The sequence below is a fragment of the Mauremys reevesii genome, linkage group 25 (genome assembly GCF_016161935.1).
Source record: "Mauremys reevesii isolate NIE-2019 linkage group 25, ASM1616193v1, whole genome shotgun sequence".
Lineage (NCBI taxonomy): Eukaryota > Metazoa > Chordata > Testudines > Geoemydidae > Mauremys > Mauremys reevesii.
In genome coordinates, this window is record NC_052647.1 from 13,971,285 (window position 1) to 13,989,779 (window position 18,495).

Sequence of the window (18,495 nt, forward strand, 5' to 3'; positions counted from 1 at the left end):
CCCTGAGCATGGAGAAGCTCATCACAATTGCAGAGGTAGCTCAGAGCACATCATGCAGTTGGCCTAATGGGGAAAGCAGAAGTCTGGGAGCCAGGACTCCTGTGTTCTCTTCCCAACCTTGGGAGGACAGTGGCGTCTAATGATTAAAACAGGGGCCTGGGAGCCAGCACACTTGGGTCCTCATTCCAAATCAGCTGCTGACTCTGTGTAACCTTGGGCAAATCACTGCCTGCCCTTGTGCCTCAGTTTCCCAAAACTGAGTGAGTGGCGTTGTGATCCCTGGGCACATGGGGAAAGGTTGCAGCACTGCTCAGGTTTGGCTTGTGGTCCTCCATCCCATTAGAAGGGCCACAGGGCCAACCCTAAGTGGGCATACTGGGCAGTGGGGTGGGCAGCACTGCTCCTCCTTGCTACTGGCTTGGGACCAACTCCTGCACCAGGACCTAGTCTGGCCTCTCCCCCTTCCTCTCAGGAAAGGGGATGACATTGCACCTGGAGGGGGCAGGCTGCAAGGTGGGGGTTGAGTGTGCCATGGACTCAGCAGACGAGGCAGTGGGGCCAGCAGCTGCAGCAGGGATTGGAGCTGCGTACCCTGGGGGAAATGTCTGGGGGCGCCCCTGGACAAGTGTGGCAGATCAGGAACAGGTCAAGCACCGTAGCTTTGGGGAGGTTTCCCTAGGCAAACATAGCTGGTGGCGTGCCCCAGTGCCTGGCCTGGTCTGCACAGAGCAGAGTGTATTCGGTCTGGGTGGCTCCAGAGCCCTGCTCTCCTCCCAGGCTCTCCCACCACTCACTCCTTGAGGGCTTGTTTCCTGTTCAGTCTCCCAGCAAGGCTGGGCATGAATTGAGCAGCTGCTGGGAGGTACCTCCCCATACTCCCACCCGAAGGGGAGAGAGAAACATCTTATTAACTCATGTTACTGATGGTCTCTGCTGCAGGGGGGATGGAGCCCAGCAGCTGGTGACATGCTAGCAACAGGATCATGTCAGAGCTGGGGCCAGGGACAGTTCTCGGTGGCTCTTGATCGTCATCGTGCTGGCAAAGAAGACAAAGCAGGCCGCATGACCAGAGCCACTGCAAGTCCTGGAGGGAGACATCGTGACTGAAATCCCAGCTAGCTTGAGGAGGGGCGCGGCAGAGACGCAGGCCTGGTATGGACAGGAGAAGGGACCAAGATTCTCTTTCTAGGTGTGGGGCCTCTATGTCCCCTAATAACAAAAGTCTTTGCAATTCTTTACTCACCTCTGTCACATATACAGGGGGAACTGAGGCACAGAGAGACTAAGGGACTTGCCCAGGATCACACAGGGAATCTGTAGCAAAGAAAATAATTGAACCCAGATCTCCTGAGCCCCAGACTAGTGCTGCAACCACTGGACCATCCTCCCTCCTTGGGGCAGATAGTGGCTGGGTTAAGGAGGTGCCGTGGAGATTCATGAGCTCGATCCAGCTCCTTGCTGGCTGCTCAGTGACAAGCAATGCAAGTGTGTGCAGGTCATTGGAGCTCTTCACCTGAGGCTACTTCAGCCACAGATGCAGGCTCCCTTCCATCCTGGGGACCCAGGCCCCCAGGTTCCTCCCACCCACCCAAGGGGTCTGCAGGCCCCTTCCATCTGCCACCCTCCCTGGGGACTCTTGGTCCCAGGCTTCTCCCATCCACCCTAGGGACTCTAAGAAAGCCTGCAGGCTTCTCACACCAGGTCCTGAGAACTGGAAGTCTGTTGCTAAAGGCAGAGATTCAGCCTTTTCAAGCTGAAGTTGAGGTACAAAAGCCTCCTCTGGTTCCCACACTTTGCTGCTTCTCTTCTGTCCCATCAGCTCCTGGAGCCTTTCAGAACCAGCATCCGCTCTGCGCATTCCTAAGGCAGTAGCCGTCCTTGTACCGAGCTGTCCTGCTTCTTTCCTGGCCCCAAAGGACCCATGGGGGCTGGCTCAGTGATTCCCAGGATATGCCTCCTCCCCCCTCTCCCCCAGGGCACTGGCTCAGTGATCTGCACCTCGGAATGGAAGTGGCTCCAGAAGTGCAGACGCAGGTACTTGGCTGGCACAGGCACTGGCTGGTGCAGCACCCAAGCTCTGCACTGGTTCTGTTTCCATGTCTATTTTTAACACTTCCCACGTGCCTCCCCCCTGCCCCCCCCCCCAATGCCTTACCTGAAAAAGGGTAAAAATAATTATTGATAAGGGAAGAGCTGGAAGGATCCAGAGATCCAGCCTTCTGCAGCTTAAATTAGGAACTCAGATGCACGTGCAGCCCAAGGCTCATGGATAACACAGACTGGGGTTTGCAGCAACACCCTCCCCTGCAGGCCTTGCAACTCTTGCTACACAGGCCCTAGTAATTACCTGCTGCGCCACGTTGTACAGCACATGTGCACGTGCCCAGAACACACAGGCAGAAACAGTGCAACGCAGCACATCGTAGATAATGGTATTGTCAGTGAACTGGTCTGGGGCATGTGATTCAAGACAAGGATTCATGGGTCCTTAAATCTGGGCTGTGGCCCAGTGTGTGGATGTGGGCGGCAGCCTGGCATCATTTAGTTCCTGGCAGACGCATAGCTGAAAGAGGCCTTGGGAGCGGTTAGTTCAAGACAGAGCCCCTCACTGAGGGTGTGGCAGCCAGAGCCCTCCATTGCCTTCCCATGGGAGCCAAGGGTGCTCAGTACACCACAGAGCCAGGCCTCACAAGGTGTCTACCCTTCAATAAAATGTACAGCTGGCCCCTGTCAGCTGATGTGGGCTGCAGGGCTCTACAATTACAACGTGGACCGTCTGGCTTGGGGCCCAGAGCCCGGGCTCCAGCCCAGTCCGAATGTCTATATTGCACCTTCGTAGCCCATGAGCCCAGTCAGCTGGTGCAGGCCAGCCAGGGGCATTTGAACTCAGTGTAGATACATTCAATGAGGCACTGCAATGGACACACTCTGGACCTAGCTTTGTCAGGATTCACCCAAGAGACAGACGCCGTTGAAGTGTCCTCTCCCAGCTGACAAGTTGTGCCAAGGTTAATGCAGGAGCTGACATTGCTCCCACCCCACCTGGAATGGGGACACTAATTAGGCAAGGGAGCACAGGCCCTGCCCTGCTGCCCTGCCTGGCTCGTTAGTGCTAAGAGCTTTTAATTGCTGGAACATGCCTTCAGAATATTTCTGCCATAATGCCTGGCTAAGGTTTCCAGGGTCACCTTAGTGCTGCAGGCACTCGAGCAGGCTCGGGTGTCAGCGCACCTCTTGTCTGGGGTAACCTGAGCCTAAGTGCTAAGTGAGCAAAGGGAGGACAAGGGGATGGAGAAGGGTCAAAGAATAAATCAAGGAGTGTCGGAGGAGGGCCATGAAATCTGCCTCTGGCCCCGGCTGCAGCAAGGCCTGGGCTGAGAGCACCTTTTAGTAGACAGTAGAAGCCCTATGCAAAGTCTGAGGGACGTGAGTCACTAGGGCAAAGTCATCAGTGAAGTTCCCCTGGGGTGAGCTGGGCCTGTTGGGTCTAGCAGAAGAAGGTCGCTCACCCCCCTGCAGCGCCCGGTGGAATCGGTGGGGTGGGGCTGGCACTTGCCAGAGGAGAATTTGGCACATTGTGCTGGGATTGTGCCCAGTGCTTGAAAGGCACAGGACTGGGGACTGTGTGGGCTGGGCTCCCTGCAGGACCAGCTGACCCCCTTTTCTCTCTCCCTCAGTGTGCACAAGGGGAGTGGGGGCAGTAAATCCGGTGCTGCCCAAGGAAGCAGTAAATCTCTGTGAGTTGTTTAAGCTGAGTAAAAAGTCTGGTTTCTGGCTCCCACTGATGATGGAGTGCTTTCATTACAGCTTTGGCTCTTCCAGTCCTCTTAAGGGGGGAGTCCTTTCAATTATTTACAAGAAGAAGTATTAAATCCCCACCCCTGCCCTGTTTGCAGGTGTTGGATTGTTCCATCCTCTGCAGCACTCCTCCAACAGGCCTTTAAGGTGCTGTGCTGCTAAGGCATCAGTGTCTTGCTGTAAGGAGCCCAGTGCTTTGGGCAAGGCGTGGCTGCTAGATAAAGAACATGCCCCACCCTGAGCAGACACCTACCTTTGGCATGGTAAAGCCCTTATCTCTGGTCTGTACTGAGCCCCAATTACTGTGGTGTCCAAGTGCTGCACAGCCGGTAACAGATTTATTCTCGTGCTCCCTGGGGAGGCAGGGTCAGGCTATGGTACAGCTAGGGGAGTGGGGCACAGAGAGTCTATGGCAGAGCTGGGAATTGAACTTGGGTCTTCCTGACTTCCAGGCCAGTGCTGAGCCATCCTTTCTCCCCCCAACATGTGCACACCCCCAGGCCACAATCCCAGGCTGGGTTGCTAGTACCTCCTTTCCCATCTCTGCACCTTGGCAGCTATGCTTTGAGGGGAGAAGTCCTGTCCTTGGGAGTGGGGCAAACTGGAACCTGGCTCAAAGCTACTCAGAGGACCATGCCCAGCCATTCTGGATCCCCCTATCTCCCCCTGCTGATCCCTTCTAGCACTGCCAGTGCCTGGTTAGGTCATCCCCAGGTAGGGCCTCCCCATGAGCAGTGGCTGCTGAATTGGCTCCAGCAATGGTGCAACCTGCTCAGGGTAAACAGGAGACAAGGGGGAATCCCTGCCACATGCATCACTGTGAACAGTGGGGAATCCTCACACCCATCACTGAGAACAGGGGAGCTGCCGAGTGCTGTGCTCTCTTGAGAATCTGGCCCTAGGCTAGTCCATGGCAGAGCTGAGCTAGAGCCCAGCTCCCACCTTCATGTTCTAAGTGTCACAGACAGGGAAAGTGAGGCACAGAAGAGACCTCTTGTTTCATAGACAGTGCTTGAGGGTGCAGCGCTCACACTCCTCTTGGCTGGAGCCCTGTTTGGAGATGAGCCCTCTCTTTGGCCCAGCTCAGAGAACGGCAGCACTGACCAGGTGCGTGTTCAGGTTATACCAGAGCCAAGGCTTCCATCGCCGTTCTCCCCCTTGCCACGGGGCTGGAGCTGAAAGCAGGACTGGGTTTCCGGGTCCAGTGGGTGTGCTGAGGACTTGGTCCTCTTACCCAGATGCTCAGAAGGGGAGGCAGCCCACGAGCAGTGAAGCCAGAGCTGTGTCCACTTTATGCTGAGTTGGCATCACCCAAAGGGCCAGTTTCCCGGCCTGCTCTCTCAGGCCTGCAAGTGCTGCCTGTTTAAACATTCTCTGTCCCTCTTGGGTTAGGAAGCAGCGACTGCGGTGCAAGGAATGGGCTGGAAATTACTCTGTGGCCACATCAGACTCCCCTTCTAATGGTCTGAGTGCAGGGAAGGCAAACCGCAGGCGAGGCTCTGCATGGGGGGAGACACTCCCATGAGGTAGGTTGCAGATCAGAATAAAAGGAGCTTCTTTCTAATGGTCTGTTGCAGCTTCCCTGGTGCCGGCTCTCCAGGCCCTGCTGCCACCCCCTTACAGCACAAGCTCCTCAGTCCTAGCAGCTCCAGCACTTTCTTCCCCATTCATTTTAGGATCCACTTTAAAATTGCCCTCCAAGACTCAGGCCAGCTGCCCCCTCGGCTCACCTAACAGCATCTTCTTCCTGCCCCACACCCTGAGACTGTAGCAGATTTGGGAAGCCCCTGTACACAGGGAAGGTCCAGGGCCTGGTTGAGATGGTCTGTGTCCTGCAAGGGCAGCAGAAATCCAGCTTCCCAGCACAAGGCTCCAACTTGGTCGGTTTATGGCCAGAGGAATCTCTCCAGTATGAACCTCACATACTGTGGTTTGGGGTCTCTGGGTCCCGTATTCTCTGTAATCTGAACTCCAGACATTGTGGTTTGGACTCGGTGGGTCCCGTATTCTCTCTGGCTCTGGACACTTTTTGATAAACAGTTGTGAGGTGTTAGAACAGGCTGAGACATGGGTTCAGGAAACAACCTGGCACTGGGAAGATGGGGCCTGGGTGCATCGGGCCCTCAGGGGCTGCCAGGCTGGACTGTGTCCCTCCCCCCAGCCCTCATCACCTCCGGCTCCAAGGACAGGGAATGCTGATCAATTATTCAGCAGGCCCGGTCTCTGCTGGCCGGGCTGCTTGCAGCACTGGGCTGTAGGCTCCGCGCTCACACATGCGCATACGATCGTCCGGAGCGCGCAGACACACAGGAGTGCTGCAACTCGGCTCAGAGCTCAGGGGATTGGGAGTTCCCAACTTGTTAGCAAATTGAGCAGCAAAGCTTTTGGAGCCAGCAACACTTTTCTTCTTTGCACTGCCAGCCACAATCCAGACCAGGCTCCTCGTTGGGCTGGGTGGGAGCCCTGCAGAACTCCTGCTCACTCATCTTCCTCCCATCCCCTCCTTTCTCGCTTCTCCGATAATGCCTCATTTGTCCCTTTCTCTCCTCCAGTCTCTTCTCTCTTCCCTTTTTCTCTCCATGTCTCCACTTCTCCCTTTGCCACCCCCTGTCTCCATCTGGTCACTCTAATTTCCTCTCTCTCCCCGTCTCCTCCCTGCTTTTTTACTCAACTTTCCTCTCCTTCTGGCCTCCCTAGCTCTCTCTCCCACTCTCGTATCTTTCTTCCTTTGTCCCTCAAGAGGGTCAGACCAAAGCCCTTGAGGACCCCCTGGCCAGCAGCGGAACAAGGAGGGGTGAGGAAGGGCAGGACCCCCCCTCCTGCAGGATGCCCATCCAGATATTCTGCACCATTTCCTTCTCCTCCAGCGAGGAGGGGCGTGGAGACAACGGGACTATGGGGAGAGGAGAAGACAGCGTGGATGAGTTCCTTTACGGTCAGGAGGAGGATGAAGAGGAGGAGGAGAGGACGGCCACTGACATTGTGGCTTTTGCCAGCAGCTGCACGCTGCACGGAGCCAGCCACATCTTCATGGAGGGCGGCTTCAGGGTGCGGCAGATGCTCTGGGCACTGGCCTTCCTGCTCTCCCTCTCCATGTTCCTCTACCAGGTGGCTGACCGCATCATCTACTACCTGGAGTACCACCATGTCACGCTGCTGGATGAGCAGAATAGCCCCAAGATGACCTTTCCAGCCATCACCTTCTGCAATATCAACCTCCTGCGGATTTTGCAGCTCAGCCAGGAGGACCTGCTCTACATTGCGCCCCTGATATCTGAGAACTTGACGGAGCCAGGCTTCCCCCTGGCCCAGCTCAGCCCCGAGGCCTTTGAGCAGCCCCTGAACATGTACAACTTCTACAACCGCACTTGCCACCAGCTGGAGGACATGCTACTGAACTGCAACTACCAAGGGGTTGTGTGTGGGCCAGAGGACTTCTCCGTGGTGAGTAAGCCCCGTTCCTGCCAGGAGCTTTTGTCCCCCTCAGTAATGTGGGGAAGGACAAACCCAGCAGGGAGCCAAGGGGCCCCTCATAGCTGGGCAGCTTGGTCCCACAGCTGGTCTCTGTCCTTGGGCCTGTCCTGACTAGCCTGTTTGTCTCTCTGCTGTGCCAGTATGGCAGGGTCCACGTGGTGATAACAGCACTGGGCCCTGTTACCATGGGCACAGACAATGCCATTCTGGGGCCAGGCAGTGCTATTGGGCTCCAGCAGGAACCTTGCCACCTGGGGAACCTGAACAGACACAAGGATCTGGCTGAGTGGTGTTTGCAGAATGGTGATTGGGAGCCACTATGTTTACGGGGCTCAGATATCCCAAGCTTGCTCTTTGCTTAATTTCCACCATTAAGGAGCTCATGCTCCACGCCGAGACCTGGTTCTCAGTGCAGTTGTGGCCCCATAAACAGCTCCCTGCAGCATAGAGGACTGTTACAGCTGTTTTGCTCTTTCCCCTGCCTCTACTGGAGCCCATGTGCCTTTGCTGTAGCCCCTCACTGGGGACTGAGGTCCCATTCCCCCTCCACCACTACCAGTTCCATCAGGTCTGGTGAGGAGGAGGAACTGTCTGCCCCAGAGTGTGGGGTCTGCTGAGACAGATGTACTCGCTGCTAGAATGAGCATCTAGTTCTCAGCTCTGGCAGCCAAGGGCCCTGGCTCAGGTTGGCCCTTCATATGTCTCATGCCACTCCCTTGGTGCTGTGACTCGTGCCAGCTGGGCCCGCAGGCTCCCTGCGTGGCAGGCAAACTGCTTGCTGTAATTAAAATGTTCCATGTGTAACAGGCAGAAATCATGACCTGAACTAACAGTAAATGGGTTGGAGAGGTGGGGGAGGGATGCAGGAGAAGTGAAGGCAGGGAGCTATTGTCAGCTGCCCGCCTGGGGTGAGTTCAATGACTGAAATGTTATTTCTCTTTATCAGCTGCCTGATGTCAGCTGGCAGGGAGGCAGCCCCGTAGAATGCCCCAGTGTTGATGCCCCAGAGGTAGCAGACAGGGAGCATTGGGTCCAGGGCCCTATTGGAGCATGGCTCAGTGGTGGCTGGCAGGGAGCATTGGGTCCAGGGCCCTATTGGAGCAGGGCTGTTGATGTCCCAGGGGTGGCTGGCAGGGAACATCTTGTAGGGGGTCCTGTAGAAGTGAGGAGCCTATGCCCTGAGAATCACAACACTTACCGTTTCCAAAGGCAGAAGTTCAGAAGGACCATCTGGTATCGGAAGATACACAGAGCCCTTCCCCAGGGATTCCTGGGCCCCATCCCCACAGGCTGGCGGGGACTGGAACCCACTCCCTGCCCTTCTCTCTATGGAGGAAGTGCCTACAGGGCTATTGCCTGTCATCTCTCTATAGGAGTGCCATAGATAAACATCTCCCTCCTCCCACCTTTCTATAGGCCATCCATGGGGGATATGGCATCTCAGCCCCTCAGGCTCTCACTGAAGTCAGGCTTCTTCCCATGGCTGCAGCATGGGGGCCGGGCTCCTTCAGCGCGTTCTTGTGCCAGTGCAGGTACAATCAGCAGTAACAGGCTAGGCCATGTCCAAACACAGTCAGTGGGGTGGATGAGATGCACTTTCTCATGCGCTCAGTCAGGGACAGTTGAATATTTCAGCGTATGGAAGCTCTGTCTTTGCATCAGCCTTGGGGTCTCATGGGTGTCCAGCTCTGGGATGTGCTAAGATAGCCCCACCCACAGAGGGACTGGGAAACTGGAACTCAGTCCTGGAAAAAATCAGAGTATGAGTGTCTCTGCACCCCACTGCCCTCTGCTGGCTGGAATCAGAGCAGCTCAGCTGTGTCTCATAGTCCCTATGTTAATAACAGTGACTAGAGAGTCCCCTTTAGCTCGGGTGCCCAGGTGTGTGCTTTTAAAGAAGATCCTGAGATTCTATCCCTGCAAACAACCACAATCAACTTCTTGGTCGGGCTGTGGGATGCAGTCGGGGCTCCATGTGCTGGGCAGTCCATGGTCCGAAATCCTACCACAGAGCTCTGGCTTCTCTGGGAAAGATGGGAGATTCAGGGTTGCAGGGTCATAAATGTCACACTCAGTGCAGCAGTCCCTACCCTCCCACACCCCAGGCACCATGCCCCACCCCTGCCCTGGGCAATAGGGTCCGCATAGCCCCTTGGGGATTTATGTGTCTGTTAATGTCCATTATTTTTACCCTTCTCCCCATGCACTGACTGCATGTAACTACATCACAGCTGTTGTTGGGATGGGGAAGCCAGAGGTCTTGGGATCCAAGGGCGGGGCAGTTGAGGGCTTTGGCATAGGGAGAGTGGAGTGGGGCAGTTTGGAATTGTGGGATTACCACATTAGCTAAATGTTGCTACTAAATCTACCAGCAATTAAATTGTTAACCATGCTGCCATTTCAGCAGACATCATTAAATTTCAGAGTTAACCCACCTAGTGCACTGAATGGGATCGCTCATGCCTCTCAGTGCTGCTGTTTTCTTTGCAGGCTCCGGCACATGTCGCTGCATCGATTCCTTTCCAACCAGAAAGGCTAGGAACATTTTTGTTGTTGTTGTTTTTAAACAGTAAAATCTTAGACTCTCAAAGCCAGGCAAATTCCAGGCATGGCAGATCTTGTGGGGATAGTGAGCAGAGACATGGGGTCTCAGCACCCAGAGTCATTGCCACTGAGGCAAGATGCTTGACTTTGGTTTGGATTTACTCATCCGTGGAGGTTTCTCTTTTGTTCACAGGGCCCTACATGTCTCTGTCCTGGCTATGAACCTGCTCCTTATCATCTGGAATAGTTTTTTAAATGCCTTTGCCTCCCTGTTCACCTCTCACAAATTGCTTCCCATTTAGCCACGCTGCACATGCCCGAATGCTCCCCTTCCATGGGCCAAGCAGACACTTGAGATAGCTGGTCGATGGCTGAGCCTCCTGGGCAAGGTCGGACGTGGCCGAGAGAGGCAGACACTGATACGCTCGCTAGGAATTCAGGCAGAGACAAAGAGGACGAGGGAGGGGAGTTTTGAGGGCAGCTTTGCTCAGCAGTCCTCGGTGGGCGAACCTAAGAGTTACGCAGTCTGGAAGCTGGAGGGAGAGGAGGCACTCTGCACTTACACGTTTTAGGGGGCATCTGTGACTTGATGCAAGTTACAGTGGGAGTTCACTAGATGGCGCTAGAACATCCTGTGTGTTCCATCTGTGTTAATGTGATCCTATGAAGCACGGGCCTTGTGGCCCCTTTTGGAGATGAGGGACCAGGAAAGCAGGGACTTGGGACTGGTGTTATCCCAGGGAATGCAGGGGGAGTTTGGCTGCAAGTGCCAGTTGCGGATATGGTATGTGCTGGGGCTGCTGGAGAGTCTGGCATCTGGGAGCAGGGATTAGAGCAGGGGTGCTGGATTGTGGTGGGGGTATTGGAGGAGCAGGGATTAGAGCAGAGGTGCTGGATTGAGGTGGGGGAGTTGGAAAAGCAGGGAGCAAGTATTAGAGCAGGGATGCTGGACTGAGGTGACAGTGTTGGAGCATCTGGGAGCAGGGATTAGAGTAGAGGTGCTGGATTGAGGTGCATGTGTTGAAGGAGCAGGGATTAGAGCAAGGGTGCTGGATTGGGGTGGGAGTGTTGGAGGAGCAGGGATTAGAGCAGAGGTGCTGGATTGAGGTGGGGGTGTTGGAGGAGCAGGGATGCTGGACTGAGGTGGGAGTGTTGGAGCATCTGGGAGCAGGGATTAGAGTAGAGGTGCTGGATTGAGGTGCATGTGTTGAAGGAGCAGGGATTAGAGCAAGGGTGCTGGATTGGGGTGGGGGTGTTGGAGGAGCAGGGATTAGAGCAGGGGTGCTGGATTGAGGTGGGGGTGTTGGAGCATCTGGGAGCAGGGATTAGAGCAGGGGTGCTGGATTGAGGTGGGGATTTGAAAGCAGGGATTAGAGCTTTCCTGGCTCCAACTATGCAGTGAACAGAGGTCTCAGCAGACTTGCCCTCAGCAATACCCAGGTCCTTTTTAGAGCCATGGGTTTCCTGAGGAGTTCAAGTCTCCCTGCCAGTGTGTGTTACTTTGCATTTGTGGGACTCACATCTGCAACTGAAGGCTAAACTCCCTATGATGATCCCTCCTTCATGAGGCACCCTGGAGCCAGCAGGCTGGAAGTTGCTGCCCAAGGAGGCTGCAGGCAGGATCCCTCCTTCCTCCCTGGAGTTGCTGGCCCCATGCTGGGCTCCCAGAGACAGCAGGGTTCCCTGGAGAAACAGCTGCCTCCAGACCCCATGTTCCAGGGGCTCCTTCTGCACTTTGCCTTGGAGCAAAGCAGTGAGCCGTCTGCAGAGAACAAGTGTGGAAGGAACACAGAAAAAGGGATGCAGGAAAGGCAAAGCCAGGCAGAGGAGAGGAAAGGAGGGGAGATCCTGCTTCAGGTTTGGACTTTCCCAACCCCAGACATTGCCTCTGGTTCCTCTCCACCTTCCTGCCTCTTTCACATTCCCTCCTTTCCCTGAGGGGCTCCCGGGGGTATGTGAGCCAGGACATAGCATGCATCCAGCTGTCAGGGACAGAGGCTCCCTGCAGGAGTTTCCCACCATCTTCCTGGAGCAGACCAATTTCCATCATGGGCTGTGGTACATCTTCTCGGGGCAGTTGTCATGCCTGCATGGGTGCTGGCTTTCCTAGCCTCACTGGCTCTGCCGCTCACCTAGTCGTCTAACCACATCCGCTAACATAATCAGAACCTATCCAGTCCCTTTCTCAGAGAGAGATATTGGTTAGAATCTTTTGATTTTGTCGGACAATCCTTGGTGGGAAAGAAAGGGCTAGGTCTGCTGTCCAGTTCTAAGTTACGGACTTTCCCTGCTTTGACAAAACAGACAGACACGGGGAAAGGGTGCCAGCAGGAACCAAAGTCTCACAGCCCGGGTGGTGGTGGAGAGTTAGCCAGAGCTGGTGGAGGTGGCGCTGCCATCTGGGTCCCCTTCTCTGGTCAGGACATCATCGGGTCAGGATGGCAAAGGCCCAAGAGTGTCATGGTCGATGCAAGGTCCTAGGAGATGGTGAGGATGGTAGCCATAATGGTAAAGGTCCCTCTTGCAGTCCACCCATCTTGCAGCCAGGCAGCCAGCTTGATAGTCACCACAAAGGTTTTTTAAGGACCCCCAAAGGGGAATAATGAGTGGAATAGCCCATCCCCTCATTACTGTGCTCACCAGTTAAGCCTAATTTCTGACACACCAATTTTGGTCCATTGATTTCCAGTCCCACACATCTCTTGTTTAGCACATGTGCTTTTAACACACTCCTGGGGCAATCTCAGTTGACCTTTTGGTTTGCACTAATCCAGTTTGTTGTCTCTTTTTGCCCCGTTTCCCATTAATGTTGGATATCGGCGATGGGACTAGTTTATAACTTTCCCACAGTTGAGCTCACAATTGGGGTAGAATTATAAGGCCCCAGTTATTACAACAGAGCCTGAATGGTGCCCCTGCAGTGGGGGTGGGGGAGTCCCCAGTCAGTGACCCCATGATATGAGGCGAGTATCCCGGAGGTATACCCGATTGGCGACCCTGCAATGGGGGGTATGTGGGGGATGGGTTGGTGACTCTGTGGTAGGGTCTGGCATCAGCCCGCCAGCTCTATATCTAACTGTCGCCTCCCATCTCTGTCCCCCTCAGGTCTTCACGCGCTATGGCAAGTGCTACACATTCAACTCCGGACAGGACGGGAAGCCCCGGCGCATCACCATGAAGGGTGGCACCGGCAATGGCCTGGAGATCATGCTGGACATTCAGCAAGACGAGTACCTGCCTGTCTGGGGGGAAACAGGTAACAGTACCAGCAGCAGCACTGGCTGGAGCAGCTGTGTCTGCAAATCCCTTCCTGCCCCATGCGGAGATGGGCACCTCTGCTTCCACACCCAGAGCACTTTGCCCTAGCCCAAAGGCGGGCCATCTCCACTCCCTTGATACCTGTCCATTCAACCTCCTGCCCCTCAGCCAGACCTCACTCTGCCAATGCCTCCCCGTCTCTGCCTCCTGCACAAGCTGCATTTCCATGACAGCTCTTCATGGCTTGTTGTTCATAGTGCGTGGGGGGCCTGGCCTGGTTTGGGGGGCCCAGCTTGGCACAGCAGTGTCCGGCTGAAGCCTCTGAGCACCACCACAGTAGCAATACTAATGCCTGGGGAGGAGGGTCAGACAGGCCTGGACAAGGGACAGGCACAGTCACTTGGGGCCGCTTGCAGCCGGTTCCCGTGAAGGCCCATGCGTTGTCTCCCTGGAGCTGGGCCCTTGCCATGCCCTGTCTCCAGCAGTCCCAACCCCCATGACCCTACCCCTAGGCTCCCATCTTCTCAGGTCCTCCCATTTTTCTTGCTGTCAATCTATTTTTCTCCTCCTTTTTTCTTACCTCTATTATTTGCCATGGCAACTGCCTGCCAGTTTAAATTAAGTAGCACTTGTCTATAAATAGTTCCACCCACTTGCCTGCTGCTCTCCCAGGGCCATGGAGTGGGAGGGTGGTGGGGAAGACGAGAACGGAACAGAGGGGCTGGGAGGGAGGGAAAGCAGACAGAAGGAAGGAAGGAATGCGAGTGGGAGGGTGGCACATGCAATAAACCTAAGGAGCCCCAGCCCTTACCCCCACTTCCTGTATGGGGCAGTGAGCTGGTGGGGAAGGGAGGGGCATATAGAGCAGGGTTGGGGCTGTGGACTAGTGGAGAGGGAATGGGCACTGAATTCTTCCCCAAGACAGACACTGGAGAGATTGTCATGTAGGTGATAGACACACACACACACACACACACTGCAAAGCTGGGTGAAGGAGAGAGTATGTCTGAGAACAGCCCCAGACCTGAGCAGATCTGGCCACACACATGTGGAGATGGGCATGACCGGCTGCCCCATCAGTGAAACATTCACCCCTTCACACCTTCTCAGCATCCTTCCAGAACAGTTACACAGGCAGCTGGGCAGGAGGGACTTGCCCGGGCAGGAGGGACTTGCCCAGACAGAAACCTGCCTCTGCCATCTGTTGCTTCCAAACCCCCTGGGGAAGGTAGGAAGAGAGTGAAAGTGTTAGACCAGGTGTCAGAACTCCTGGGTTGTGTTCCCAGATCTGAGAGGCAGAGTGCTCTGAGTCTAGAGGCTAGAGCAGGAGATTGGGAGTCAGGACTCCTAGGTTCTGTTCTCACCTCTATCATCTTGGTTGAGTCACTCCCCCTCTCTGTGGTGTTTCCCCGTCTATAAAATGGGATGAATAATACCCACTTCCCAGGGTGGTCTGAGTCTCTGTTCATTAATGTTTCCAAGGCAGATTGAAGTCCCTGTTTGAAAGGCACCAAGAATGGACCAGTTCTGCTCTCACGCTGGTGTAAATCGGGAGTAATCCCACTGAAGCCTGTGGAGCTAGCTCAGAGTATATTCAGTGTTAAAAGGGGAATCCTGACTTTGTGCACCCATGCAGGGATATAAGAGAGGGCCTGGCTCACCCTGACCTGGGGGTGCCATTCTCACCCGTGCAAAGCGACTGCGAGATGTGACCAAACGAGATCCCTCCCCTCACTCACACCACTCTGTGTGTCACGTGCCTGCATTGCACAGCTGTAGATGGCAACAAGGTGACAGCTGTGCGGAGTTGGACCCCTCATCCTGGGAACTTCTGGTGCCCTCTGAGACTGTCCCATGGCTCTCTACTCGTCCAGGCCTGAAAGGGCTCTTCACACTGGCAGGGACAGGGTTAATTCTGCCCCAGGCTCCATTACAGACAGGACAACCTCTCTGAAGCTAGGCCCTGAGGGAGAGCAGAATAGATGTATCCTGCGGATACGAAATGGGCTCCAGGGAGTTCTCACCCCAGGATGCCTGGATTCCCCAGCCCTCTCAGATACTCAGCTCCCACTTTTCTCTTTGTTACAGATGAGACCTCGTTTGAAGCTGGGATAAAAGTGCAGATTCACAGCCAGGATGAACCTCCCTTAATTGACCAGCTGGGCTTTGGGGTAGCGCCTGGATTCCAGACCTTTGTGTCCTGCCAAGAGCAGCGGGTGAGGGGCAGGGAGAGCACTGGGCTGGGCACTCTGTGCTGGCTGCCCCTGAGCTGCCTCTGCCTGACACAGACAGAGAAGAAACACTAAGCGGGGGGATGGGGTGGATGCAGCATTCCAGGAGCCTGGAGGGTTAAGGGGGGGGGGTATGATAGAAGTCTATAAAATCCTGAATGGTGTGGAGAAAGTGAATAAGGAAGTGTTATTTATCCTTTCGCATAACACATGAACCAGGGTCACCCAATGAAATTAATAGGCAGCAGGTTTAAACCAAACAAAAGGAAGTATTTCTACCCATGACACACAGTCAACCTGTGGAACTCGCTGCCATGGGATGTTGTGAAGGTCAAAACTATAATTGGGTTCGAAAAAGAATTAGATAAGTTCCTGGGGGATAGGTCCATCAATGACAATTATCCAGGATGGTCAGGGACGCAACCCCATGCTTTGTGTTCCTAAGCCTCTGACTGCCAGATGCTGGGACTGAATGACAGGGGATGGATCACTGGATTATTGCCTTGTTCCCTCTGAAGCTTCTGGCATTGGCCACTGTCAGAAGACACAATTCTGGGCCAGATGGACCATAGGTCTGACCCAGTTTGGCCATTCTTATGTCATTGCACTTCTTGACAATTATAACAAACAATCATGAGCCAAATCAGCTGGGAGGAAGAATTTAATCAGAAAAGCATGAAGGATAATTGGGAATTGTTTAACAGCACTTCCACTAGATACCCCAAAAACCACCATCCCACACTTGAGGAAGAAGGCTGTATTATTAAAAAAAGACCTGGTTTAGCAGGGAAGCAAAGCCAGCTATGAAAAAATTAAAAATAATATATAACAAAGGGGAAGTTGATATTAATACAAATCAGATGCTAGAAATTGTAGAAAATTGATAAGGAAAGCAAAGGGACACAAGGAGAAAACTGTGGCCAGCAGAGTTAAGGAAAATAAGGAGTTTTTTAAATATATTAGGAACAAAAAGAATCCTAACAATAGTATTGGTCCATTATTAGATGGAAATCATAGAATTATCAATAATAATGCAGAAAAGGCAGAAGCGTTCAATAAATGTTTCTGTTGTGTATTTGGGAAAAAACATGAAATAATCATATCAGATGATAACACTCTTTCCATTCCACTGATATCTCAGGAGGATGTTAAACAGCAGCTACTAAAATTAGACATTTTAAAATTTGTAGAATGGGGAAAGTGAGCCTGACATAGGGGCTTGCGGGGCCTAGTTAATCAATACTCTGAATTCTCAGCTTGCTCCTCTGGTGGCCTGATTGATTCCTGGTCCACCTTGGTGCTCAACAAGAGCCTTCTGGGAGCATTCCCTGGGGAGAGAAGGGGTGGGGCTCCTGTTCTCATTCCTCCTTGCTCTGCCCCAGCTGATCTACCTTCCCCCGCCCTGGGGTAACTGCCAGTCCATAACCAAAGACTCTGAGTTCTACGACACCTACAGCATCGCGGCCTGTCGCATTGACTGTGAGACCCGCTACCTGGTGGAGAACTGCAACTGCCGCATGGTGCACATGCGAGGTGAGCCCAAATGGGGACAGGGACAGCCCAAACCAGCCCCGGGTAGGACACTCCCTGTGCAGCTCAGAGCATTTCCCTGCCACCCCAGATCAGACCCATGGGCCCATCTAGCCCAGTATCCTCCCAGCGCCTCCCTGCCACCCCAGATCAGACCCATGGGCCCATCTAGCCCAGTATCCTCCCAGCGCCTCCCTGCCACCCCAGATCAGACCCATGGGCCCATCTAGCCCAGTATCCTCCCAGTGCCTCCCTGCCCCAGATCAGACCCATGGGCCCATCTAGCCCAGTATCCCCCCAGCGCCTCCCTGCCACCCCAGATCAGACCCATGGACCCATCTAGCCCAGTATCCCCCCAGTGCCTCCCTGCCACCCCAGATCAGACCCATGAGCCCATCTAGCCCAGTATCCTCCCAGCGCCTCCCTGCCACCCCAGATCAGACCCATGGGCCCATCTAGCCCAGTATCCTCCCAGCGCCTCCCTGCCACCCCAGATCAGACCAAGGGGCCCATCTAGCCCAGTATCCCCCCAGCGCCTCCCTGCCACCCCAGATCAGACCCATGAGCCCATCTAGCCCAGTATCCCCCCAGCGCCTCCCTGCCACCCCAGATCAGACCCATGGGCCCATCTAGCCCAGTATCCCCCCAGCGCCTCCCTGCCACCCCAGATCAGACCCATGGACCCATCTAGCCCAGTATCCCCCCAGTGCCTCCCTGCCACCCCAGATCAGACCCATGGGCCCTTAGCCCAGTATCCTCCCAGCGCCTCCCTGCCCCAGATCAGACCCATGGGCCCATCTAGCCCAGTATCCTCCCAGCGCCTCCCTGCCACCCCAGATCAGACCCATGGGCCCATCTAGCCCAGTATCCCCGCAATGCCTCCCTGCCACCCCAGATCAGACCCATGGGCCCATCTAGCCCAGTATCCCCCCAGTGCCTCCCTGCCACTCCAGATCAGACCCATGGGCCCATCTAGCCCAGTATCCCCCCAATGCCTCCCTGCCCCAGATCAGACCCATGGGCCCATCTAGCCCAGTATCCCCCCAATGCCTCCCTGCCCCAGATCAGACCCATGGGCCCTTAGCCCAGTATCCCCCCAGTGCCTCCCTGCCCCAGATCAGACCCATGGGCCCATCTAGCCCAGTATCCTCCCAGCGCCTCCCTGCCCCAGATCAGACCCAGGGGCCCATCTAGCCCAGTATCCCCCCAATGCCTCCCTGCCCCAGATCAGACCCATGGGCCCATCTAGCCCAGTATCCTCCCAGCGCCTCCCTGCCACCCCAGATCAGACCAAGGGGCCCATCTAGCCCAGTATCCCCCCAGCGCCTCCCTGCCCCAGATCAGACCCATGGGCCCATCTAGCCCAGTATCCCCCCAGCGCCTCCCTGCCACCCCAGATCAGACCAAGGCCCATCTAGCCCAGTATCCCCCCAGCACCTCCCTGCCCCAGATCAGACCCATGGGCCCATCTAGCCCAGTATCCCCCCAGCGCCTCCCTGCTCCAGATCAGACCCATGGGCCCATCTAGCCCAGTATCCCCCCAGCGCCTCCCTGCCCCAGATCAGACCAAGGGGCCCATCTAGCCCAGTATCCTCCCAGTGCCTCCCTGCCCCAGATCAGACCCATGGGCCCTTATCCCAGTATCCCCCCAATGCCTCCC

General features: G+C 55.1%; 1 protein-coding gene across 5 annotated transcripts in view; it reads left to right on the forward strand.

The window, feature by feature from the left end:
* ASIC1 (acid sensing ion channel subunit 1) overlaps positions 1-18,495 on the forward strand; it is a 154,895-nt gene that overhangs the window by 125,326 nt on the left and 11,074 nt on the right. For 4 of the 5 annotated variants that reach the window (XM_039514891.1, XM_039514890.1, XM_039514894.1 and 1 more), the window contains 3 exons: positions 12,922-13,072; positions 15,163-15,290; positions 16,688-16,838. In XM_039514891.1, the coding sequence (XP_039370825.1) occupies positions 12,922-13,072; positions 15,163-15,290; positions 16,688-16,838 (430 nt within the window). Of the gene's footprint in view, positions 1-6,624; positions 7,243-12,921; positions 13,073-15,162; positions 15,291-16,687; positions 16,839-18,495 lie in introns of those variants that run through there. The other variant, XM_039514889.1, reaches the window with a different exon arrangement.